The 26,535-nt window shown below is 33.3% G+C and overlaps 1 protein-coding gene across 1 annotated transcript in view; it reads right to left on the bottom strand.

The window, feature by feature from the left end:
• Window positions 1-4,443: 4,443 nt before the first annotated feature.
• The window catches only part of LOC118182758 (latrophilin-like protein LAT-2), a 71,758-nt gene continuing 49,666 nt past the window's right edge, over window positions 4,444-26,535 (bottom strand). Inside the window, exons 5-9 of the mRNA XM_085818343.1 lie at window positions 25,401-25,557; window positions 24,975-25,041; window positions 22,222-22,371; window positions 9,140-9,317; window positions 4,444-5,249 (exon numbers count right to left, since the gene is read on the bottom strand). Of these exons, the coding sequence (XP_085674469.1) occupies window positions 5,076-5,249; window positions 9,140-9,317; window positions 22,222-22,371; window positions 24,975-25,041; window positions 25,401-25,557 (726 nt within the window). The 3' untranslated portion in view covers window positions 4,444-5,075. The remainder of the gene's footprint in view (window positions 5,250-9,139; window positions 9,318-22,221; window positions 22,372-24,974; window positions 25,042-25,400; window positions 25,558-26,535) is intronic.

The raw sequence follows: 26,535 nt of genomic DNA, 5'->3' as shown, positions 1-26,535 counted from the left end.
GTAATTCGGCATAGTTTTCTGCAATAAAATTTATTCCTGGGAAGAATCTGGGATAATCCCAGTGTTATTCTTAAAGTTGGCTGTAATTTGTCCGAATTTTTGTCTCAGTGTTGATAATCGTGTTATCAATACAGTATTTGCATGATAATTGAAGCTTCATGTACTATATAACAAATAATATATATATAAATTTCTCAGTGGGTATAGTACATATATCTGAAAGCCTTTTGTATATTAATGAAAAAGGAAAAATGATTTCATGACTAATTATTTCTTGAATGAAAAAGATTTCACGACTAATTATTTCTTGAATGACTGGTTGTAAATTCATGGCTCTAGTGTAAGAACTGAATAAAAAAAGGTAGCCCACTGTACTGAATCCTGGTAGTTTGGCTTGCTTTATAATCGCAGCGAATGGACTGTTTGCAGCTTGCTTTTCATAGCTTAACCAACATGTACCATGAATACAAACTACTAAGGCCTCCACGAACGCATCCGTCTCTTTTTACAGGTTGCGCTAGCGTGCTTTGCCAAAACCCGTACAAGATAGGTTTTCGGGTAGACGATTTTTCATCACATGACAGGTTTAAGCAAAAATATTTAAACGGGGTTCATAAGAAGGAAAAATGTCAGCAGAAATAATGTTTTCAAACCTAAATTACTAAAAGAAAATCGTTAAAAAAATTATCCTGAGATCAAAATTACCTCAGACGTACTAATTAAAATTTTAGAGGCCCATATACAAATACACTGCTGAATTAAGGGGTATTTTGATTTTGAATGTAAACTGCAGATGAAGAAATCTTTTGGTGACTGATGTATAATGTGTAGGAGTTGTAAAATACGAGAAAAGAAAAGGAGCAACGAACACAGAATAATTAAATTTTATTGATGATATTTGTCGGTAAACAAAAAATGCAAAACTTGTGCATTTTTTGTTTACCGACTATACAAACCAACGAAAAAAGAGATTTCTCGAATACAAATGAGTTTCAATAAGGAGTATGGCCTTTCCTGAACAATGTCGCACGCCTGTAAAGCATGGAATCAATGAGGTTATCAATGAGGGACTGGGGTATTCTCTTCCACTCCTGTAGAAGAGAAAATTCAAACTACTGAATTGTTTCTGAGGGTGATAAACGATTAGCAACCTTTCTTCTTAGAACGTCCCAAACATGTTCTGTTAGGTTCATATATGAGAAACATGCTGGCCAATCCATTTGAAGTATTCCTTTGTCGAAAAGAAAATTATCCATTATGTAGCCTGGTGTTATCATTTATGAGAATTAATTCATCCACGATTGCTGCAGCATAAAGGACTGGAATAGGTCTGAGAATTTCATCCTTAATATCGCTGAGCCCTTAGTGTGACACTCCTGATAATCTGCAGGTTGGTGCAGCCATTTATAGAAATACCGGCCTAGATTATCAGTCTGCGTCCGCAAATCGTACACTTTCATGCCAGGAGTATTCCGTGTTCCACGCTCTCTCCAGATGAGAATCCTCCCTATCGTCGGGTTGTACACTTTAGCGGATCTCGTCAGTGAAGAGCACGCTTCTCCACTCATTTGGTCCTAGTCTCCACTCATTTGGTTCAAATGAGATGCTCCTGTGCCCACCTTCTGCGGACAGCACGGTGGTCCTATGTCAACGAAACACAAATCATAGTTCTGCGAGCATATAAACCCACATGGTGAAGTCGGTTTGGAGCAGTTTGAGTTGAAACTCTGATACCAATGGGCCTCTGAAGGTGCTGTTGCAAGAAAGTGGCGATCATAGTGTGGTTTATTCTGTTAGAGTTCGTTAGAGTTAAATACTGATCGTCATTTTGTGTTGTTGTAGGCATATAATCTTCTTCTGATTTTTGGCGAACATTGCCAGTTTCCAGAAACCGATTCTATAGTTTGAAAGCAACCCCTACGATGGCTCTAAGAAACTCCTACACTTCCGCTACAAAGATGTGCGTTTCACTCGCCTCTAAAGGACCATTGATCCTCCAGGCTATCGATTAAGATACGTCATCTTGCTGAGACATCGTATTCACTGTTATAAAATTGTTTGCACGCATGTTAATTGTTTTTAATCTCCTCCTTCAGGTGGAATGCTGAAGGTGGCTTTTCACTCCTTGCCTAAAACGCGTACGTTTCAACGTCACAGACTAAGCGTTTATATTCCCAACTTTGTAAACATTATATTTTTCCCTTTTAACCCCTTCTATGATTTAACTGTTTTTGTTGAAAACGTTTTCGATTAAATGGTTATTTCATACCGAACTCGGAGTATCCCTAACTGTTTTGAGCAATGTGTAAAAGGATGGGTGCGCATGCTTAACTTTCGAAAGTAAATGCAGGGTGAGTCAAAAAGTCGTTGCGAAACTTAACTTGCTGGTCTATAATACCATGAAAAACAAGATTTACCTAGGAACTTGTGTCCGAAAATCCGAACAGTGACCGGTAAAAGCCAATGTTTACAAGTTTATGGGAGAGCGAGACATGTGATCACATTTCAGGCGAGGATGTTGCAGGAGATGGCTGAATCGATTTACTAACTCAATTCTTTGCGGACATTTTGTGTGAAATTTTGTGGAAAGAGTGTTGCCGGATCTCATGGTTGACGTTCCAGCAGGCTACATTCCGAAACATCTGGCTTCAGCATGATAAAGCGCCTGCATATTTTAGCAGCGCTGTGCGGGACTACCTAGATAGGACATATTCCGATCACTGAATAAGCAGAGGTGGACCAGTCACATGGCCACCACGATCTCCCGACCAGACTTCCCTGGATTTCTATCTATGGGGATACGTGAAATACGTAGGGTAAGAGACGACCGTGACATCGGACATGGATCTCGCCGCCAGGATCTTGGAAGCGGCGACACGTGTCCGTGACACACCTGCCCATATTGAACGGTCAGTGAGCCCATCCGTCGACGTTGTGAATCATTCATTGTGGTTAATGGAAGAACTTTTGAACATCTTCTGTGATTTAACTATTTTCTTTAATAAAAGTCATATTAACATCTCTTTTGACATCCTTTCTTTCTTCCCCTCTACACTTGTGAGCATCGCTCTCTAGCGGTCGCCGTTCGCATTTTCGGACACAAGTTCCTGTGCAAATCTTCTTTGTCATGGTATGACAGAACAGCATGTTAAGTTTGTCAACGACCTTTTCAGACACCTTGTATCTAAATGACACTTTTCACAGCAAAATGCTCCCTGGAATCGTTCATTGCTGTCATTGAGATTTATACTAGGGAGGCTACGGCTGTGGGGAAACATATTTATGAATAGAGTTAATAACTGAGATATCTACGAGTGCACAGCGCAGTGGGCGACAAGAGTTCAACGATTTCCTCTCACTGTCTTTTAGGAAGTCGTAAAGGCATGCGTTCTCGGGACCAGCCGAGGCTGGCAGGTTTTGGGTTTAGAGCTTCACTGAATTTCTAACTTCTGACTAACGCAGAAAAAAGAAGAAGAAAACTCCCTTATAATTGCTTTAGCAGCAGAGTGAGTCTGAAACTTATAATCATTATACACATCAGGAAAACATTAATATGAAAGAATGAGTCAAGTTCGTGAAAATACTAAAATTTGAAATTTTTCATACTTTACGGTCATTTTCATTCATAATGCGAAAAAATGTTAAAACAGTAACATTTTTACTATTTTTTTCAGAGTTTTGCATATAACAAAGCCTTTTTAACTTTTTATTGAAGGAAAAAAAAGGGGGGGAAGGCAATTGACTAAGGCAAGGAGAAACTTTCTATTTGAAAATTTCTTAGAGTAAAATTCTATAAATTAAAAATTTTACATAGTTGTATTAAGCGATCTCACGGGATAAAAGCTGCTGTACCTCACAGCCCACTTTATTTGGTTCATTTCTCAAACTAGAATCATACGGGTTTCTGATGACTTGTTCAGAAAATACACAGTTGTGCAGTCCTTCTGAAATACCCTGTATAATAATTGATGTTGTACAAAACAAACGTGTAAATGTATTTTAATTAAATTTATACACTATTAAAATTATAAAAGAATTAAAAAATGTACAAGCGGTATTATATTATACTAACTGGAGAAACCTTTTACGTATATTATTTTAAAAGTCTTCAGTTTCATCTGCGGTTTTACGTATTCCGAGTAGCATCTATCCACATTCTTTGAAGTAATCGAGCTCCTGGTGTTAATATAAGAAGAGATAAAATATTTGAATGATGCATTCAGCCTTATCACTTTCTTAAATATATTTAATTATATTTTTAAATAATTAAATATTTGAAACGTGATGTATTTATTGATAATTAGCATCTGTCTTTTTTGATAACAGGAACATAGTTTTACCAATTGTATTCATTTTAAATCTTTTCACTGATGAATTCACTGCTAATTTACGTCAAAAATCAACGAACTTTTAAGAAATACCAAAATGACAACATAATTGGTTGACAAGTTTACTAAGACTGATTGTGTAAAATACATTGTTACGGAAGAAATTATACATTTCTCCTATTACAAAATTAGTAATAAAAGAATGTTTTTTTATTTTAATAGAATCACTCTAAATTTCTACAGAATGCAATACATATACGTTTCATAAGTAGAAAAATCCATATGATATTTAGCTTTATACGGATATTTTGCTTATAAATTATATGTCATAAATTACTATATTGGGAATGCATATCGATGAACTGCATTTAAAGAATCTTGTTCAAGATAAATTAACTGTCCAGTTGCATTGAAACTGAACGCAAAAAATGGTGACTTCAATGTGGTTAAAAACTGAATTTGTTAACCCTTCCTTTTAGAGTTATCAGCAATTCAATAGACAGCTTGGAATCTTTTGTAAACACTGACAAATCTAGTACATATACATGAACTGTTTTCTCCACTGTGAATACACCTTCATCACAGACATAGTCAGAGGTTTTCGGCGCTGATAACTGAGTTGATTTCAGAAGTTTACCAACATAAATATGACTAGGCATATCCATTAATATAAACACAGGCTCCGATGGAATGAGGAACATACATGAACAGAAAAGATATTCAGTTGCCGAATATGCCGAGATGATGTCACTTATGCGATGTAGAAATGCTGCTAGTTTCGCTCGAAGCCACCTTTCCGTTTATCGTTGGTTTTTCTGAGGGCGGACTCATTTTTGCTTGAATTGTCTTATCGGAGAAAGATGTCACTTTATTGTTAGGTAATATGCAACATAAAAGGTGCTCAGTGATTATCTTCCTCATCTGAAAAACAAACTTGACACATGAAACAGGAATTTAATACTAAATAAAAGCAGTTTATTTGCAAAAGAGAATGCATTCATTATAAATTAGTGAGAATCAAGGTACAGTAATGTACGAGTAAATCATAAAATGATGTTGTAATCTATAGGAACATTACAAATTTTAAAGGAAGCAATACAGTTGAAATCTCTAATAAAACTGTTTGATTGCGTTTCTGGGAAAACTATAGGGCGTTGGGCAATGAAACTGAGATACTTGGCGAATATTGCATCAAAATTTCAAGATATGTTCACTTTTTATGGTAAAAAATAAATTATATCGAGCTGCATCTACCGAGTATGAAGTTTGATCTTTAAACATGATTGGAAGTATTGAATTCAATTTTACAGAACTAAAAGATATAAATGGGAGAAATATCGGCATTAAGAACAGGACGAATTACTGATTGGTCGAAGCGTCTGTTATCAAGACACACATAGTCTACAGGATCATGTCTGCTTAATTTAAAAGAGGGCAGAACTTTATCCAGAGAACAAATGATGGAGTAAGTTATCTTATAACGATAGTATACCCACCTCCCCCCAAAATAGACAGCTACGGCTTATAACGCTGAGGCAAAACTCAATATTTACTTGGATTCACAAGCTTATACAAAGACTCTCCGTCAGAAGCTTCAAAGATTCAATGTTCAAAGGAGAGGAACTACGGCAAATGCTTCGATAAACAGCACCATGTAGGTTTTAGTGGACAGTTTGGTAATGCAAAACATATTTGGGCTGATTTAAAAGCTTTAAAACTGATTCGCTTATTTAGAATCAGATGAATCCAAGGGCCTTGCACTTTTCTTTTTTTTTAAACCTCAGTACTTCCTTTTGGACTGCTATAAAAGATTCAAAAGAAAAACATTGTTTCTTGAGCAAATGCACTCTTTTCTTACTCACAGTTTGATGTAAATGGTTTACACAATATTAGCTGCACACTGTGTTGTTATGGATGTACAATGTCAGCATGCGTGACTGCAGTATATAACCTGACAGAACGTGCCTTTTCCATCCCTCCTGTTAAATGTTTCATCAGCGTATGCAAACTATCACGTTTAAGAAGTTTTGTTACAATAAATGTTGCGTTAAACACAAAAATTCAATCATATATCCGATGTACAGTCAGAGAGACGTCTTCCTTATATGTAACGAAAAAATATACTAAGCAAATATTTGAGAAAAATGATTTTTCGCAATTTAAAATAAACAAAACTTAGTACAACGTCCAAATTAGCTCAAATAAAGATAAAAATATCGCTGAATATGTTTGTTGGAAGTACTGTAGCGTGTTCTTATTACGATAAGCACAGCGGAAGTTGTGTTGTTTCACTTGCAAGTTGCAATATGAGATCGAAATGTGAAAATTTAAAGTTGAAGGAGATGGGGGTCTTGAATATTTCTTATATGCAATATTCATTCAGAAGGATAACCACATGGAAAATCAGTACCTTTCGCAATGTTGAGTTCTTTTGCCAAAGCAGCGGAATAGAGCACAAATTAATAACAAAGTTGTAAAAGGCCTTAATTTTTCAGAGCAAGCATGAGGCTTGGGCAGAGAAAGTGTGAGGGTGAAAGGAGCTAGCAAACAGCTCGCGAAAAACACTGGTCTGGAATTCATTTTCAGATTTCCTAGCAAAAATCTTACCTAAAAGCGAAAATTAAAAATATGTGAAATTCTGCATTAGAGATAGTGTATGTAGGCGTTATATAGGATGGGAGAGAAGTTGGTACTTAATGACAAGATTATTTCTTTTGATCACATAATGAATGGCATCGTAGTCAACTGTGTTGAAATACATGAATGGAAATTCAGTAATGAGGTGTAATTTCTAATACCAGAAAAGCGAAATAAAGGCAATCTCAAAATTTTGCAATCAGCTTTTTTTCATATGATTGTTCTCAACCCTTGTGTACTGATTATGTCTATTCCACTAATAAGAGAATTTATGTACGAAAATTTTCTTAAATGATTAGAGCTACCTCATTTCGAGAGCGAAGTTTGGAGGTGTAATTTTGATTTGGTCGCAATATCATGAAAGTTTCCTGAACCACTGATTGTTCTTCATAATCGTATCGCTGCCAAGGATTAATAATGTATTCTTGAGAACCCTGTCATTCTTTCAAACACTGATCCTCGAATTAAGTGCTACGTAGTAGGATGACAATGCAGAATTTTACATCAGAAAAACTGGAGACAGGAATCTGAAAAATACGAATTTGAGCTTGATTATATTACAAGATCTGCACACTTCTCTCTTCTTAATATCACTGAGTTACACTGGAGTATTCTAAATGAAAAGGTTCGAAAACATGTACTTACTTCAGTATACTGACAGAGCCTATGCTCTATTTTGCAAGACGAATAGCTAAAAATACCTTTAATGACTGTATATGATTTATATCTGTGATTTACAAAAAAAAAAAAAAAAAAATTGCTGCAGTAATGTCTTTCAAACAAAGATCTACATCTTGCTACTTAAGTATTACTTTAAAATGCAAGCGTTTCAATATCGTTGCCCAAATATTTTGTTTTAAAACCCACAGGTAGAAAATCATCATTTACTTCGTAAATTTGAGATTCAGCTGCTGTTTTATAAACGCAACAGTTTATTAAACAATTATAATAAATGCAAAATGTTTGATGTCTAATGATGAGGTTTAGCGTTAATTTATATGGCAATAACTATTACGAAATTTCTCAGCATGATTTCTAGAAACTATAGCAGCTCTAATCTGAAATATATCTCTGGAGGTAAATAACTAATGTACAATTTAGAAAGGCCTTACAATATGTCTATATATGCATATCAGCAATTCAGCATATATTATATTGAAGTGCAATTCACTTTTGATGCACATTTTGCTTGAAAACGTCAGGCGTTAAAGCTTGCAATTGTTGCGATGATCAAGCCTGTTTTAGCAGAATCTGGATATCTCGGCTTTTTAATTTTTCTGAGAACTTTGCTTGTACCAGTTTTCTCAAGAATGAGATAAGCTATTAGTGAATATGGTCTTCTAAATACATGGGAGCCTCAGCCACAATGCCCAGGCGTTAAAACGGCAGTGGTAACGAAAAGATCCTATCCTTCAAAAAGAAAAGTTTCAGATCTTAACTTGATATATTTTTGTATGAGCACACACACACACATCAAAAAAAAAAAAAAAAAATAAATAAATAAATAAATAAATAAATAAATAAATAAATAAAAAAAAAAGTGCGGTTTGAAATGACAAGATCCGGCGTTCGCGTTCTCCAAGAAATGAGTTATTTCTCTTCAGTTTACCATTCTGATTACTGTTAGGTTACTTCAGATATGGCAAAGTATACGAGGGCTATCTGCCTCAGAAAAGGGATATGTTCCTGGAGAACTTTCAAATAAAAATTAGCGAGTATTCTAATTACACATTCGGAAAACTTCGACAGCCAAGTACGAAATCAGCCCATTCGGCTGGGTTTCGAACTTTGATTAAACTACCGGTATTTTGCCGTTTTGATCTTAGGATCCTAGAAAATAAATTTAAATGCACATTATACAGTACTTAAGAAGACACACACACATAAGTAAGAGAGTAAGATGAAGTAAGAGTTTGATGAGTAGAAAGTGTATTTTGTAAACCTAGATACATACGCCATTAAGTATTCCAGAAAAACTTTACGGTAACTTTTCTGATATCCTTAAATGATTGCTTAAGTATCAAATACGTAAGTACAGCACTTTTTGAACTTTAAAACTAGAATCGAAGAGTGGCATAACCTTTGATCTATCTTAGAGAATTTAATGACATTCCATCAGAGATCAAAATATCGATACTGTTGTAATAATAATTAAATATATGGTTCTTTTTTACCTCTTCATCGGTTGATATTCGGAGAGTGAAAATGCATGAACCAAGTAAAATACTGAAGACTGTGAAAGCTGCGAATAAAGTCTCTCTTCCTCTCTGGTAGGCCATAATCCCACTTGACCAGGAAGCGGTCAACAAGACGATGATTATAGTTGACGCCCAGCGAGTTGCCAAGTAGTTTCTGGAAAATATATAAAGTGTATATATATATATATATATATTATATAATAATTTATTTACTAAATAATATTGATTAATTGATTATATTATCTCCTAAGTTTAATTATAGTAGGATTATCTTAAAAGAGTGAATCCGTACTAGTAAGTTATATTTTGAAAGATTTTTTGAAGTAACTTGAAAGTTAATTGTTAAAAATGTTTTAACGGGGACTGGAATTAAATCATGAATAACAAAATTTCAATTGTAAAAGGAATAAATTAAAGGCAAGAATTAAATTAAATGTATGTAATCATTGTCATTGATCGGAAATTAGTTGACTTTTCAAGGGGAAAAAACCAACTCCCGTTCAGTTTTAATAATAATAATTATTAATAATTAAATTAATAATTAATAAATAAATACGAAGGTGTTTCGTCTTTACTCGAGCAATAAGGTTAGGCCAAACCGGCAACTCAAGTCAGGCCAAATATTTCCATCAATAGAAAGGATTATGAACCAATGCTGATCTTCAAAGAACTTGTTCCTATTAAGCATTTTAGCCAATTCAATTTTGAGTGCAAAGCAATTTCTGCAGTAAAATTTCGATAATGCTCGAGTAACCGTCCCCCGACACCCTCGTAGAATTCAAAATAGTTGAAATAAACATTAGAAAATTACAAAATATAAGACTTTGCATGCAAACAATGCTTTGCAAGCTTTGCAAAGAATGCAAACTTTGTAAAAACAAATCAAAAATAAAATGAAAATAAAAATTATAATAAGAAAAGTGAATGTACATGAAGATATAAAGGCCAGAAAATGTATTAATAAATTTACGTTCTTTCTAGTGGGGAGTGGGCAGTGTTCTCTTCGCGTCTGACTCAGAAGTGTAGTGTTTCCGAAAATTCTTTAGCGGCAGCGCGGTTTTTGAATAATATCAGTCGGTAAGACTTGGGTGAAGTAATTTATGGTAGTGGGTGGGACTAGGAATTCTTGAGGGATGTATTCTGTGGAGCTCTTATTTGAGTGAAACCGTCTGTTAAAATTTTTTTGAAAATACTAGTGAATGGAAATTAATTCATTTCTGGCTAATTGTCGTGTCGAAACGATTAAGAATTTAAGAAAGGAAAAAAGGAATTTCCATTGTCAAAGAGCTATTTGACAGACTAAAGATTATGAAATAGGCCCATATTTTTTTAGTAACAGCATAAGTCTGAAGACAATTAGCTTTTTACAATATATACAACTGAGTAATTACACTATATACAAATCCTTCAACTGATAGTCATCCAACTTATACCGCCTTCTCAGGTTTAGGAACAAATTATCATATCCCTATCGGTTAAATGATTTAGAGTGAGTATTTAACGCCTGCTCTTTTAAGGCAATGGTTAATAAATTGATTGGGTATTAGATTATTTTTGAGAATTTTAATAAGGAGCAAAATTTCGCGTTGTAGATCTATTGTATCTGAGCAGATATTTTTAATTCGTTGTATTTGATTTATTATTGTATTGTTAATTACTTTTTTGGATATGTTGGAATCCCAATTTATTAATTTGTTAATACTGAAATTGAAATTTCTTGTTTTGTCAAAAAGTAAAATTTTTTTGTAGTTAATGATTTGAAGATTTAGTCTATGCTATTTTGTGAATTATTAGTTTTATTAAGACAATTTGGATAAATCTCGGTGTGTTCAATTTTACTAAAATTATTAATTGTAATAAGGTCATCAATATATCTGTAAGTGTGCTTGAAGTAATTTAACTCTTGTGGTTATAGATTTTTTGGAACTTAAATTCTTTGATAAATAGAAAGATATTACAGATCGAGGTGCTGGAATGTGAGCCCATTGGCAGACCTCTGACTTGTTTAAAAAGTTGATTTTGAAATTTGATGTAGTTATGAAAAAGTGTGCATTTTAGGTAGTTTTTCCATTTGTTAAGAGTCATAATTGTGAGTATATCAGGAAAGAGTTTAGGCAGATCTAGTAGACTAGTATAGATTTCTTCTAGAGGAAGTGAGGTATATAGGTTTTCAAAGGAATATCAGCATTGATTCATAATCCCTTCTATTCACGGAAATATTTGGCCTGACTTGAATTGCCGGTTTGGCTTAACCTTATTGCTCGAGTAAAGACGAAACACCTTCGTATTTAATCATTAATTATTGTTCATTGAAAGGAAGTTGGTTTGTTCCCCTCGAAAAGTCGACTAATTTCCGATCAATGACATTGATTACATACATTTAATTTAATTCTTGCCTTTAATTTATTCCTTTTACAATTGAAATTTTGTTATTCATGATTTAATTCCAGTCCCCGTTAAAACATTTTTAACAATTAACTTTCACGTTACTTCAAAACATCTTTCAAAATATAACTTACTAGTATGGATTCACTCTTTATGATAATCCTACTATAATTAAACTTAGGAGATAATATAATCAATTAATCAATATTATTTAGTAAATAAATTATTATTAACTTACTTCGCAGCAATTGCGCAAGTAGTAGTAACTTGTTTCGCACTAAATGAATTTAAGATCATACAACATTTGATATGCTAAATAGCAGCTATTAGCGCTATTTATCTCTTTCCTAATTTACCTACTTTATATATTATCTCCACCTTTCATTTTTAATTTTTAAGTTTTAAAGTTCTTCTACAAAAACTTTACTGTATTGAAGGTTAGCAGCCTCCTTACTTTTAAATCTTGCTCGTTTATCTCAAACTGAAATCATTAAATGTCATTCCACTAGATGACAGATTTGAAAATTTAACGCCATGCCTACTACAGGCAACTCCAAAAAACAGTTTCTATGAAAAACATTTAACTCTATTTACATGATTACCTGCGGCACCTGACATATTAAATGTATAGGACAGACTAAAAACAATCTTAACTTTCGAATCAATAACCATAGAGCTCAAATTAAAAAAATTCAACGCACAAAAAAAAAAAAAAAAAAAAAAAAAAAAAAAATAGCATTAAAATAAGTACACCATCACAACTCAATACAGCAGAATTAGAGCACTTTAAACACCATGATTTCAACTCTATTCAACTTCAGATATTAGATATAATACCCAATCACAAAACACGAATTTTTCAGGAATCACTCTATATACTAAAACAACGTTCACTTTATCCCTATGGACTTTGACCGCATCCATTTTACATTTTTCGAATAATATTTCCCTGATCTTTAAAGCAGAAGTTTTATGTTCACAGCTGGCCATGCGGATGGATTTTTGACACAGAAAGAGTGCAGTGATCTTGGTAAAAATATATATAAAACTCTGCCTTTCTAAATATATGAAATAGGAAGATAATTTCGTCATCTACATATCTTATTCAGTGTTCAGTGAGAACACAATCATGTCACCTAAGATACACTGGTGTGCAAAAATTAAGGACGAGACCGTTTTTTCAATATAACTTTGTACAAAAGCTTTCCAAATCAACACATTTAATACCGTAAGATCCCCAATACGTAAGGACATGAGTAATGTAAGCAACACTTACTAAAAGAGAAATCAGAGGAATAAAAAGAAGCTTTATTGAAAAAGTAGCATGGAGCGCAATGCGACTGAAGGCCGAAACATCCCTGTGATGGGTGTCCAGCAAGAAACATCCGGTCTGTAATAGGGGATATGATCTCCCCTGACTGCTAGGCAGGTTTCACAGCGTCTGCCCATGCTGAGAATGAGGGTGTCAATGAGTTGTTGAGGCATTGCTGCCCATTCGTCTTGCAGCGCCAATCGAAGCTCCGGAATCGTTACTGGTGGTAAGGTACGAGCTGCCAAGCGTCTGCCTAGAAAATCCCATACATGCTCGATGGGATTGAGATCCGGAGATCGTGCCGACCAATCCATACGTTCAATATTCTCACTCTCTAAGAGCTGTTCGGCAGCTACTGTGCGATGACATGGTGCATTGTCGTCCATGAAAAGGAACTGCGGACCCAAAGCGCCTCTAAAAAGACGCACATGTGGAAGAAGAATCTTGTTACAATAACGGGTCCCGTTGACTGAACCTGCGTCGAAGATGTGAAGGTCTGTACGACTACCAAGCATGATGCCTCCCCAAACGAGAACACCGCCACCTCCATACCTGTCCCTTTCAATGATGTTCGAGGGATGATTGCGGCTTCCCCGCTCTCTCCAGATGATTATGCGATGAGAATCGCTACTCAGACTGAATCTGCTCTCATATGTAAAGAGTACTTGTCCCCATTCACTGTCTCTCCAATTCCGGTGTTCCCGGCACCACAGAGAACGCCTTCTCCGATGGGCAGGCGTTAGAGGTACACACCGTACAGGGCGTCGTGCAAACAGACCACCACCGTGCAGTCTTCTGGCCACGGTAAAACGCGATATCGGTCGTCCAGTCGTCTGTGTCGTGTGTCTAGCGATTTCTCCCGCTGTCTGCCGCCTGTTTCTTCTGGCCTGTAAGGCAATATACCGGTCATCTGCGGGTGTGGTTCCTCGTGGACGACCACTACTATACCCCCGGATAGCTGTTCCTGTAGTTTGAAATTGTCTCCAAAGTCGTGAAACGATGCTGTGAGCAATTCCGAACTCTGCAGCCACACTTGTCACACTGCGGCCTTCTTCCAACTTCCCAATGATTCGACCTCGGGTAAAAGCATCCAGATGTCGTTTAACAGATTGATTATTCGCCATTTCTCGCTGAGGCAGCAACTCGGTGTGACTTTAACTGCTATACGGCGTGCAATCTCTTTGCCAGAAATACTGATCTTACACCGACAACATGCTTTATACTACTCAGACACTCCCCCATTACGTCTACCTGCATATCTGCGCATGTGCTACCGTACATCACCTTACTTAATCTCCTGATTGGTCTTTCTGTCCGCTCTGCCTCTTCGTTCGGCTGATATGCTAATTTTTCGATTTCGTCCTTAATTTTTGCACACCAGTGTATGTATGATTGCAAAGAAAAATGAAATAACCTTTATAGAGAATATCTTATGTCCTGCAAAAGACTATAAGAACGTAAAACCCCTATTCGAAGGAAAACAAAACAAACCGATAAACATCAAAATTTTTCATTCCCTAAAAGAAGAATCAACTGCAAAACTGCAAGCTCATAAGATTCACTTCTTTCTCTAAATAGAGAAAATTTCCATCACAACCTTAAATAAAGTTCCGTTTGACAGCTCATTCAAAAAACCTGAATGAATTCAGAAAAACCCTTCGCAATTTTTTGGGTCACCAACGATGATGTTCACCATATAGTGTCCCTAAGATTACTGTGTCCTTATTCTTGCCTTGAGTTGGGTGTCACACTAGGCTCGCATAGTCTTCTTTGAGAATACAGAAAAGAGTGAAGATGAAGATGAAAGGAAAATTTTGCTTAGAATACCGAGAAAAGTGGGGATGAAGATAAAAAAAAAAAATAATGCAGATGTGTTTTCTTGTATGGATTGAATATGGTTTCTAACATCCTAAAAGGGGATGATTTTTTTCGCACTTTTCCGTACAAACTTGCAGAAATTCTGGAAAAAAGTATGCAAAATACAAAGAAGTTTTAATGGAAGATATTCACACAGTTTACTATATCCGATTTTTATACTCTTGGACTTTCGCTATAACAGCATAAAACAGTAAATATTAAGTGCCTAGAACACTGGATAGAACCAAAATTTTATTCATTATAAATCAGGCTTGTCAAAACGGGATTCAACTGTATTTAAAACATAAAAATTTCAGATAAAATGCAAAATACATTTCAAATAATAGGCAATTTAAAATGAAATATTTCGATTTTTAAAATCATTTGTAAGGACTTTTGGGTAAAACAATCTTGAGAAAGACGATGGATGACTTTCTGACATATTAGAAAAGGGAAGAATGAGATGAAAAAGATTGAAAACTAATGTAAGAGAAAATAATGTCCGCCAAAATTTCAGAGCAAAATTTTCAGATGCAGATGCGTTATTCAGCTAAGTTAAATAACTTGGGCGTGTCTTCTAACGGAAAGACCATGATAACTTTTGAAGCATAAAAGAAGTAAAAAAATAATAATAAAATAAAATAAATAAAAAAAATTAAAAAAAAGACCAGATGAACGTACTGGTTATTAAATGCTTCTTTAAGAGTAAATTCAAAATTTTTATGGAACACCCGTACAAGAATTATTTGAGCAGATTTCTTTCAAAACAAACACAAATACCTTTAGCAGTTGTTCCTAACAATTATTTTAAAACTTATTTACAGTGTTAGGTAGAGTTAATTGGTTAAACAAAACTCACGAGTACAATATACCTTAGAGGACGGACGCCTTCGAAGAAGACTTCCTAAGGCAAGCTATATAAGGAAAACTACGAAAGGTACCGATGCACATAGGCGCAGCCAGGATCTGACCCAGATGGTGCAAACAATTTCGATTCAGACATTAAACAGGACTAGAATGCACCCACATGGTCGGGTGGAAAGACAGGTGAGCGCTAGTAATCTGGCACAAGTGTTCGAATCGCGACGAACTGGTTTGACGAACATCTAGGAGCATGAGCATTTTCGTGATTTTTCGCAAGCATCCGTGTAAGATGAGTAAAAGATAATTTCTGTTAGAAAGTCCTTTTCGAAGACATCTCTTAGCTTAGGCAGATGGCTGCAATAAAATAATCGCCTGGTTTGCTCTAATCTGATAAACGAGCTAATGACCAATGGACTTGAATACATAAGTAAGCAGATTGTTGAAATCTGGGGAATGGGTGCAAGAGTTTCGGTTTTTTACTACAATACGAAGAACGAAGGGAACCGCTACAAGCAGTAGCGGTTCCCTTCGTGCAAACCAAAACATTCACTGACTTACGATTAAGAATCAATGGGTTTTGACATGATTCGGATGTAAACATTTTGTAATTACGTCGTAAATACACATATAAATATATATTTTTTCTTTTTCTACAATAATTCAGAGTATGTGAAAGTATGTGAAAAGAATGAATTTTTAACCAACATTTCATTCTGAATGGAATTAAATGCTACACCTTTTCCACTTTTCCAGAACAGTTTAATTTGAATAAAATATTTTCACAAGTTTTCGTTAAATGCATTAGAAACAAATTCTAAGGTAAATCGATTTTATTCGGTTAAGGGTTTTAAATATTACGTTTTTGTATTATTAATATTAAAATTACGCATTATTTCTTTTCTATTTACAAAGCTTCTTCCTAAAACACTTTCTCAAATATGAGATGCTTTTTTTAGCTTCTTAGCCATATTTTAAATCGAAAATCTGAGTCAATTATAATTAATGCTCTGTTCGGTTCATTTCAAATTAGAGCACCTTTTATTTTAATAGTGAAATATGTTAAACATTGGTGCTGATTTCTATGTACTTAACTTTCTATGAATATTTCCAAAAGGGAATAAGAAAAAAGATTCTTTTTTTAATATTATTTAAAACGTGTAACTGAGTTATTATAAAATGTAAGGACATAATTCTTTTAATCTTATCAGGTTTTTTACCCTTAATTTCAACAATATATATTCTAAAAACTCTTCTTTACTACTTCTTTAAGTATGCATCTCATAGAATTTTCTTTACAATACCTTTTAACAGATTGCTTTCCAGTAGGAATAATTCTTACTTAAATAGTTCTACAAATGTATTTGTCAAGAGAATTTACTAAATGTTAAGTTTATTATATATTTAAATAATATTTATAATCATTGTAAATTTAGATATATTTAATTACTAGCTTTGTTCACAGTAACTTCCGCAGGAGGTTTTGAATGAAGAATTTGTAGTGGCCCAGTTATTGTATGAGAAATAATTATTTTTTATTTCAAGTATTTTATATTTTTTCATGCGTTTAATTATTTTATAAAATTAACTTTAATATTTTGTTAATATTCATATTTATATTTCTTTTAAGCTGAATGGGAACAAGTAGTTCATATTTATATTTATATTTCTTTATGCTGAATGGCAACTAGTTCTGATTCATGATTGCTTGGTTTTGGTTTCCAAAACGTTGCTACTCAAGTAGCGTCGCATTTCGATAGGTGGAAAATAAAAAGCAATAAACGTAGCTATTTGTTTATAAATCATTTTGTTCCTAATCATAATTTAGTTTTGAATATTAGTAGCCAAGGCCACAGATTCTTTATTTCCAAATACATTTATAAATATCTGAATAAATATTTACGTATTTTGTTAAAGGCAGATACACGCTTTTTGCAAGCATATTATATATTATACCATGAATGAAAAAATGAAAAATATTAAATATATATATTAAATATTAATATATATTTAATATTTTTCATTTTCGGCGTGCGCAAATCTTTAATTTCTGTGTATTCACTATCTTTTTTGAGTAAAGTAATTTACAATAATTTAGCATATACCAGAAATTTTTACATAAGAAATATGTATAAATATAATTTGAAAGAAAATTACGTGCATTATTTTTAATACCCACTCAAAGTCAGTTTTCCTCAAATTCCTTTACAACGGTCTTTTCGATATTAATTACTTAAACTAGCTTTCCATGTACACTCAACATACATACAGTCATTCAAACAATCATCAGTCATTGAGCGCAACCCAAATTTTTATTCTGTTCAAAACACTTAATACATAGTAACACCCATGGTTCATGATTCAGAGAAAGAAATGGGAAGAATGCTCTTTGAGAAGAAAAAATCGTTGTTTCTCATTTTAACGAAGTCTTTTAATGTTGGTGACGAAGTTCTCCAATGATGAACAGTGATGTACAATGATCCATAACTGTGATTACAATTTTTCATTGATTTATAATAAAGTTTTCCAATCATCCAGAAAATACGTTTTACATAAACGCGAGATTTAATGCTATTTTCACTTTTTTCGTAAGCACTTTCAATTTAACTCTAACTCGTGTCGCCATCTGACGGTGGCTTAGTAATCTAATGCTACACACAACAGAACGAAAAGAGAAATTTAATGTGGTTTGAGTGAAGAGTTCTTACGAGGTAAGACATTTTTACAAAAATTAATGCAGCATTAAAAATTTACTTTTAAATTTATTTAATTTTTCTCCATTTAATAGAAATCAGGGGAATATATTTAAAATATATAATATTTTTCTAAGTTTATGTACAATATTTTTTATAAATTTATAAATAAAGTATATTTTAATTTATGATATAAATTTTTAAAGAAAAAGGGATTTAGTGACCCACTGGCACACCTAGCTCTTTCTCTAACCATGCGTTTTACTTCCATGTACGAAGTATTGTACTCGCGAAAAATTTCGGGCATCATATTTCAACGAAAGTATCCATTTTGACCGCTCTCGAATTCATCTGAGTGATGTTTTTGTGTGACATCTGTATGAACAGACAGAATAAAAGTCTCTTTTCTCCAAAACGAATTAAAAAATGGATTCCGAAGAGATTCTTTTTTTTTCGTGACATCCGTACGCATACACGTAAGTACGTATTTATGCAATTCGCATAAATCAAAAACTAGTAGGCTTAGAATGTGGAAATTTTGTATATGGAACTGCTATAACATGTGCTTGTGCACCTCTCTTTTTGGTTGCAATCGGCTGTGCCAAAAGTATATATATATATATATATCCACTCTGTTACTCGGCTCGGACCAAGGGACCAAGACGTTTGTATTATGGAGTACCTTTGCAATTAATTGCAATTACCTCCACATCATCGTTTATAAAATTGAAATAATTAAGAGAGAAGCAGTCGCTAAAGTAAAAGGAAAGAGCAGTTATGCTAAAGTCAAAAGTCGCTTAGGGTCCTCATTGTTAGGACACAGGCGGACAGTACAAGAGTTTATCATAATTGAAAGGCGTTTAGGCCCCCTTAGTGAATCAACTTCAGGTAACTCAGGTACAAAGAGAGAGCAATCGGGACGCGAAGAGCATGAATGGTTGCTATGGAGACAGATCAGCTGATGGAGTGAGGCGCAGTTGAAGAAGAGCCGGTCCTCGGGTAAGTACTCGGCGCGGTAACCTCAGTTTTTTATGCTTATATTTTAATAAATTGTGATTTTTTTTGCTTTAAAAGGCATTGAATTATGTTGTTCTTATGTTCCGGTTAAGGTTTTTATGCCTTTAAATAATCTGCATGCAATAATTGTAGAATTATCAACAATTTAAATAGCGTTTTATTGCAATTAAGCCTAAAGGAGGAGCTATTTGTTTACATTTGAAACTTAGGAAAATAGTGAGTTACGTTCAATATCTGCACCTTCAGTGTCTTTTCACCGAGTGGGACCAAAAGTAAACTTTCAGTTTTGTGCACTGAAAAGTCTGCCTCCTTGCCCGCGAGTTGTTGCTTAGAAAATCTAATTTTAATTGTAAATTTTTTATTTGTTTTAACTGTATTTGGTGTTTTATGTTTTTCAATATTTTACAATCTTTAATGAAGGTGTTTTGAGGTTTGTGTTTTTTTTTTTTTTTTTTTTTTCCTTGCCGTGAAATGAGAACTGAATCAAGAGAATGAGAAATATATCTCTAATGAAATTTGAGGGAATAAGTTTAAATGAAATGAAGCAAAAATATGTATAATTTAATAGGCCGTACAAGGAAGTTATGTGGTGTCCACTCAGATTTTTCTTTAATACGATAATTTATGTTAGAACTCCTCTCCTGGATCCGGTATTATTTCTCCAGTAAAAGATTATGCAAGCAAGGCAAGCTTTCAAAATTATTGATACAGATATTTATGTATGTTCTCAGAAATACTGTCTATTTTTTAGAGATGGTCGTCTATGAGAAATTTATGCTATGAGAGAATTTATTTAATTTCTTTTCCCATTTTAGAAGGATATTATGAATTTGGTCTAGCATAAATTATTTTTCATTACTTTTATTTAATGTATATTTTTCTCAAACAAATAAATTAAAATTTATCAGCAAACATATTGATAAGAAAAATATTAATAAAACTTTACCTACAACATATTTAAGAAGGCATGTTTTAGGTTAAGAATTAATTTTTATATTTATTTTCTAAATGCAGGGATAGTTGTTATCGGTAAGCATTGTTTTTCGTATTTTTACCATACATAAATACCATATTCTGAACAATGGTGTTGATGGTGCATTAATAAATGAATATTTTTATTTAATTGCTGCAGTATTACAAGACATGCAGCATTTGTATGACTCACATCTTGATAATTTAGTGCTTTTACTTGTAAGTTATTTGAACTTGTAAACTTTATGTATTAAAAAAAAAAAAAAAAAAAAAAAAAAAAAAAAAAAACCACCTTCTTCGCGAGTCAAGTTTCTTAAGATTTCATTTAAACAGAAAAGAGCGAAGCGGGCTTTTAAAAGAACTGTGCTGCAAAATAATTTGTTCCGGGTCTTGTCCCTTTTCTACGGCACTGAAGTTGCCGTAAATCTCTGTAGAAAATTGTTTGACGCATGCTATCGCATAATGTAAAATGCATAAAAACATAACAGTTCTGTAATAATAACATAACTTGTAAGATTATTTGAATATGGCAAAGCTTACGAAGTCAATCTACCTGAGCGAAGGCATGTCTTCGGGAAGGGACTTACGCGAAACTGACTTATATTCAGGTTACGCATAGGAAAAACCACGAAACCAACCATACAGCCAGCTCGTCAGCCGAGGTCGAACTAATTTCGAGCTACTATAATGCTAACAAGGAAGCCATCGTTATTATCAAAATTACAAGTAAAAACCGAAAGTTATCTTTTTTTTTTTTTTTTTTTTTTTTTTTTTTTAATTTGTCCAAAATTTCGTAATTTACGTTAGAACTTACAAAAATATTTTCATTTGAAAGATAAATTTTCGATCTATTCGACGATGTAAAGTTCAAAGAATAGAGATGATTAATCTATTAAACAAAGATATGCAAGAAAAACTCAACTCTAAAAAAATTATATACACCGAATTTCAAAAAACTTTTGTGAAATATTATATTGCTGTCGGAAATACAATTTCAGGATTTCAAGAAACTCGGATTGATAGGAAAGTTAAAAAATTAAATTCAAAATTTGACCGGAACCAAACAATTAACAAACAAATAAATAAATCGTAATCAGACGCGGATTTAAGAGGTCACTATTATCCATAGAACTTTGAATCGTTTATTAACTGAAATTAATAAGTGTATTTTATGTAAAGATTAGTAAGTAGTCTTTAGTAAGTAAGTAGTCATGCAAAAGTTCAGATGCTTTGTCCTTCAGTTCAGTTCAGGTGTCAACCACTGGTATCAACAATAACTTCTCAAAGTATTAAAAGTTTAGAGCAACACAATGTATGCTTTTCACAACTAATGTGAATATGATGTTATGTAAAGAAAAATCTCACGATATGTATGGTCTCATAAACTGGCGAAAAAGACAGATCGTCAGAAAGTAAGAAATAAATGATAGTGCTAAATGAAGTAATTCAATGTCGTTCATATTACAGTACATACAAGAGTATTTTTCATTACCTTATATTTCAGGATTCAGCTATCTGAGCAGAATTAATGAATAATTAAATGTGAAAGTTTTTATAATTATTCCAATTTAATGAAATTAATTGATATTGTTATTTTTAAAGCAATAAGCATACACCAAGAACTTAACGATTTACATTTTATAAAATGTTTATTGCATGCAATATTTTCCCCCAAATGCTCTTATTTAAAGAGTAAGAGTTTCATTGCATTGATATTCACATGTTATATTTTTAAATACATTAATTAAATTTTTCGATAAAGCTGTCTTTTGAAACTTTATCGCGGAGAGAAGCGCATTACGCGACTGTGGCTCTATTCGTAGACAACATCTTGCTTCTAGAGAATTTCTTTATTCTGTAAAATATAGTTGATCGGCGTTCATAACAGATTACGCTGGAAACTTGAACATTTTTCAAAAGAGATTTAACATAGTATGTGTCTAAAAATGCAATATTCTTACTTAGCTCTTTTGTATTGGCTCTGAGGGACGGATAAAGGCACATCTGATACAGTCAGAACGATGATTAACAACAGAACTTGCACAGCAACGCAGATTCCGACGGGAATAACTGTAGGCCAGAAAGGGGGTTGGCTTGCAACTACCCAACAGCTAAAATAGAAATATCAAATGTATCTAGTCAAAGGATGTATGCAAATTGTAATCTGAATATTACATATAGTATTATAGCGGTTCTCGATCTTTTTTCCCATGTACCCCTTCCCATTGCTAAACAAGCATTCCTCCCTCCCTTCCTTCCAAAAACTTGAAAAATGTATGTATATTTATTTAAATTTGGATTATTTTTTTAATGTGTTTTGTGAATTAAGCAATAAAAAGTATACAAAATATTGATAAATAACAAAACTTGAATAAAAGTAATTCTTTTTATATTCATAAACTTAAACTAAATACTTAACAGGGGAATAAAAGGCTAACCGTATTTCCCCGCTGAAACTATGAAATCTCTCCGCCCCAAAAAAGGAATTTCCTCTTGGGTCAAAACCCCTGCAGCATTAACAGTTGGTAAGATTCGATCATCACTCGACTTTGATTTTAACTGAAAATCTATATTTGTGAGATAAAATAAGTACTATTCCCCTTTCAAAAGCAAATTATTCTGCACATAAAGATTAATTCCTTCTACCTAAATATTGAAACTTTAGTATTTTGTACTGCAACTTAAATACTTTACAAAGACTAGCAAGAATTTTTGGAATTTAAAAAGTTCAAAGTAACATAAGTCGTCTTTCATAAAAGGATTTGGAGGCAATTTTAGAGCAAGGAAATTTGAAAGAATAATCAATAAAGCAAAAAGACTTAATACAAAAAATTTATTAATTTTATTGTATTGTTTATTTTATCATAATTATTTTTTAATTTATGTATTCTAAATTAATTTTAATTTATTTCAATTAAAAATATATCATTAAAATTTTATATCAATTAAAATTGTTTTTCAAAGGCAGAGAAATATATTCATGACATTTTAATGGCTAATTAATTACAATACATTTAATTCTACATTTTAATGAATTTCTTGCAGAGTGTCAAAAAGTAAGTAGAAAAACACCAACTGAACAAAAAGGAATTGTGTTTGGACAGTAGTGATTGGTTTTGAATGCAAATTAAGTTATAATATCAGATAGTTCAGGCCGAGCAACCCAAGCAAAACATAGTATTTTCCACTCAGATTCAGTTTCATTACTTCCACGATCAGAGAATTATAAGTAGAAAAAATATTAGATTAATTCCAGTCTGTATTTGAGGCTGTGTTTATAATACACTTTTTGCGGTGTTCTTCTACAATTAAAAATATTACCATTATGGTAAAATATTACCATAATATAGCAATTATATGAGTAAAAAATCAGAAAGAAAAATTATACAGTCTCATGCCTTTCATCTGTTTTTCAGTCATAGAAACGGATACAACTCATTACTGGTTTTGCTTATTTCATAATTGTTTAAGTTTATCATCGCTAGTAATTTTTCTGAGAAAATGCAATAAATTTTGTAAGAATGCTAATTTTATTAACAGTTAAATTTTAAGTTAAAGTTCCTTTCCTGTCAAATTCTTAACTTCAACTTACTAGTTCCGGCCAGAACGTAGTTTTGGAATTTGCTGAATATTTAATGAGGAGGAGCGGTATTTAAACCACGAAGTTACTGAGGCAGAGAGAATCAGAGTTTCTGATTTACGCGCGTCTGCCTTTTTGACCACTCTCTCTCTCAAAGCTGTTATTACGCTCGGCCGTACTCAGGCCCTTGCTAAGTTTCGTAGTAAAATAAGTTAAGGGGCCAACTCAAATTGAACCTTGATAGCTTCGGCTATATTTGTTTAGTTAATCTTAGTTTTAGTTTAATTCTTAGTCTTTTAAGTTCAAGTCCAAGTGCGGACTTTGCTTGTACACTCCCAGGCAGAGTTTTGTTAAATCTTATTGGAATAATAAAGGGTTAGTTACCCTTCTATCTTGTTGTTTCTTGTCACCGAACGCAAGCGATTATTCGCTTATCAGTTCTTAGATTCCTCACTTCCAACATTAACTTAGAATTCCAAAGTGAGGTACTCTACAATTTTAAGAATCTAAAGTTAGAGCATCCGACTAGAGATAAGACCGTAATTTTCAATAAGTGGGAGCATGAGAATTATAATTATGACACATGAGAATTAACATTATTACTATTACCGTGTTTTACCGCTTTCCGCTGTGAAGAAAGTCTGTTTCTCAGAATTTTGGAAAATTCAGATTAGTTGCCATATCATATTAGAATGGCTTCTTAGAACTGGTTTTTAATTTAGATTCACAAAACTTTCTAGCATTACGAGGTGTTGCAGATAGCCCTATATATAACACCTGTAGCATGAACCCGGATCTTAAACATCAATCATACTTAGTTACTAATGAGTCCGCATGAATTCTCACACCAAAATCTAAAATCTCGAAACCATATTCTTTTTAAAATGAATTTTAAGGTTCCATCCGCATTTGGATTTAATCATGAATTTTACAAATTAAATCATGTTCATATATTTCAGAGGCTATACATTGCTTTGTCTTGGCTTGATGTAAAATATAGAAAAACAAATTATAAAATGCAAATTTAATAAATATAAAGAGCAAAATCAGGAACAAAGATATATTCATGACTTTGATACAATGCAGATGATATATTATATACAGTGGAGAAAATAAAATGATTTCAAGAATTACTTGGACTTCGTAGTATATTCTTTATACCATATAATGGCCGACACTCCAGCGATGATGCCAGGAACAACTGTAAAATATGAAAATACACCAAGAAGAATGGGGGGAGAACTGAATGCAGATTAAACAATACTGACTAGAAAATTTTACATCTCTTTATTAAAATATACCTGTTTTATTTGAGCATAAATTGAATAATATGGAAATTTTTTTACTACTTTCAGCTTACTTCAGTTAAGCTTCTTTGGAAAAAAAAAAAAAAAAAGCCATGTATCTGAGTTTTTTAAATTTTTTTGACATAAAAGTCTATCAAAAAATTTGGAAAGGCTTACATTTTTATAAGTTTCAAGAACTGACTGTATTTGCGCACTTGATTAAATAACACTCTTACGCAGCATTTTAATACAACAAATCATAAGTAGAACTTACCCCATCCAATGATCAAAACATTGCTGACAGTGAGGGGTGCCATTTTATGGAAGAAAGAAATCAGAGCTTGGCACATACAGACTACTTCCAGTAAAGAAAACAGGAAGGCACTGATGAACAAAAAATGGAGGAAAATAGCTGTGGCCAAGCACATACCCTAAGAAGAAAAAAAAAGTAAAATTTGAAAAAATCTGAAGAAAATAAGTGATGCAAGTACTAGCATTTAATCTCAAGTATTGTAGATTGTTATTTTACAACTATTTTAATCATTGTATATACTAGAACTTAGTAATGGCGTGGATTGTTCCCATTAAATTAAAAACGATAAATTTTTCGATCTCAGACCTTTCAATAAGAAGAGTTCATAAAGAGTAGCAATTAAGTAACAGTCTTATATTCTGGCATTCATTATTTCCACACATCCCATAATCTGGGTCCGTGACATTCAGCCGGCGAGTCACTTAACGGACACCAGTTAGCGGACAGGAGATTTAGCCGATATGGACAGTTAGCCGACAAGACATTTACAAAGTCTCAACAATAACCTACCAGGAGTGACGATAATCTGAAATGACCAAGGGGCGTACTAGCATGACGGCGAGATGGCAATGAAACGTGAGCTGACAAGCGAAAACACGCCCTGAATAAACTCAGAGATTCAACGGTTTAAATACTCAATTAACTTTAAATTTACATCCTGGCGAGGAAAAGCGAGCGAAAGTTGAGAAGTTTAGGAAAGGTATCAAACTTAAAATAATTTTTTATGCAAAATAAGAGAAATCCTACAAAACAATTAAAAAAGAGAATTTTTAAGACAAGCAAAGCTTTAAATTATTTGTGACCTCTATAATAGGCAGTTCATACCATTATTCTTGAGATAAAAATAAACAAGTCATGTAATGTCACGATAACTGTCCTTATTTTGGTCACCTCTGCATCTGTAGTAATGAAATGTGAAAGTATTAGAAATCTGAAAGAATTGGGAAGAGCGAGATTTATTGTCGACTTAATGTCCTGTCGACTAACTGTCAGTATCGGCTACATGTCCTGTCGGCTAAGTGTCCTTGTTGGCTAAATGTCTTGTAGGTTAACTGTTCTTGTCAGCTAAATGTCCTGTCGGCTAAGTGACCTGTCG

The sequence above is a fragment of the Stegodyphus dumicola genome, chromosome 6 (genome assembly GCF_044657685.1).
Source record: "Stegodyphus dumicola isolate Sdum_Otavi_A_Nest chromosome 6, ASM4465768v1".
Lineage (NCBI taxonomy): Eukaryota > Metazoa > Arthropoda > Arachnida > Araneae > Eresidae > Stegodyphus > Stegodyphus dumicola.
This window is presented reverse-complemented; position numbering and strand designations above follow the sequence as displayed.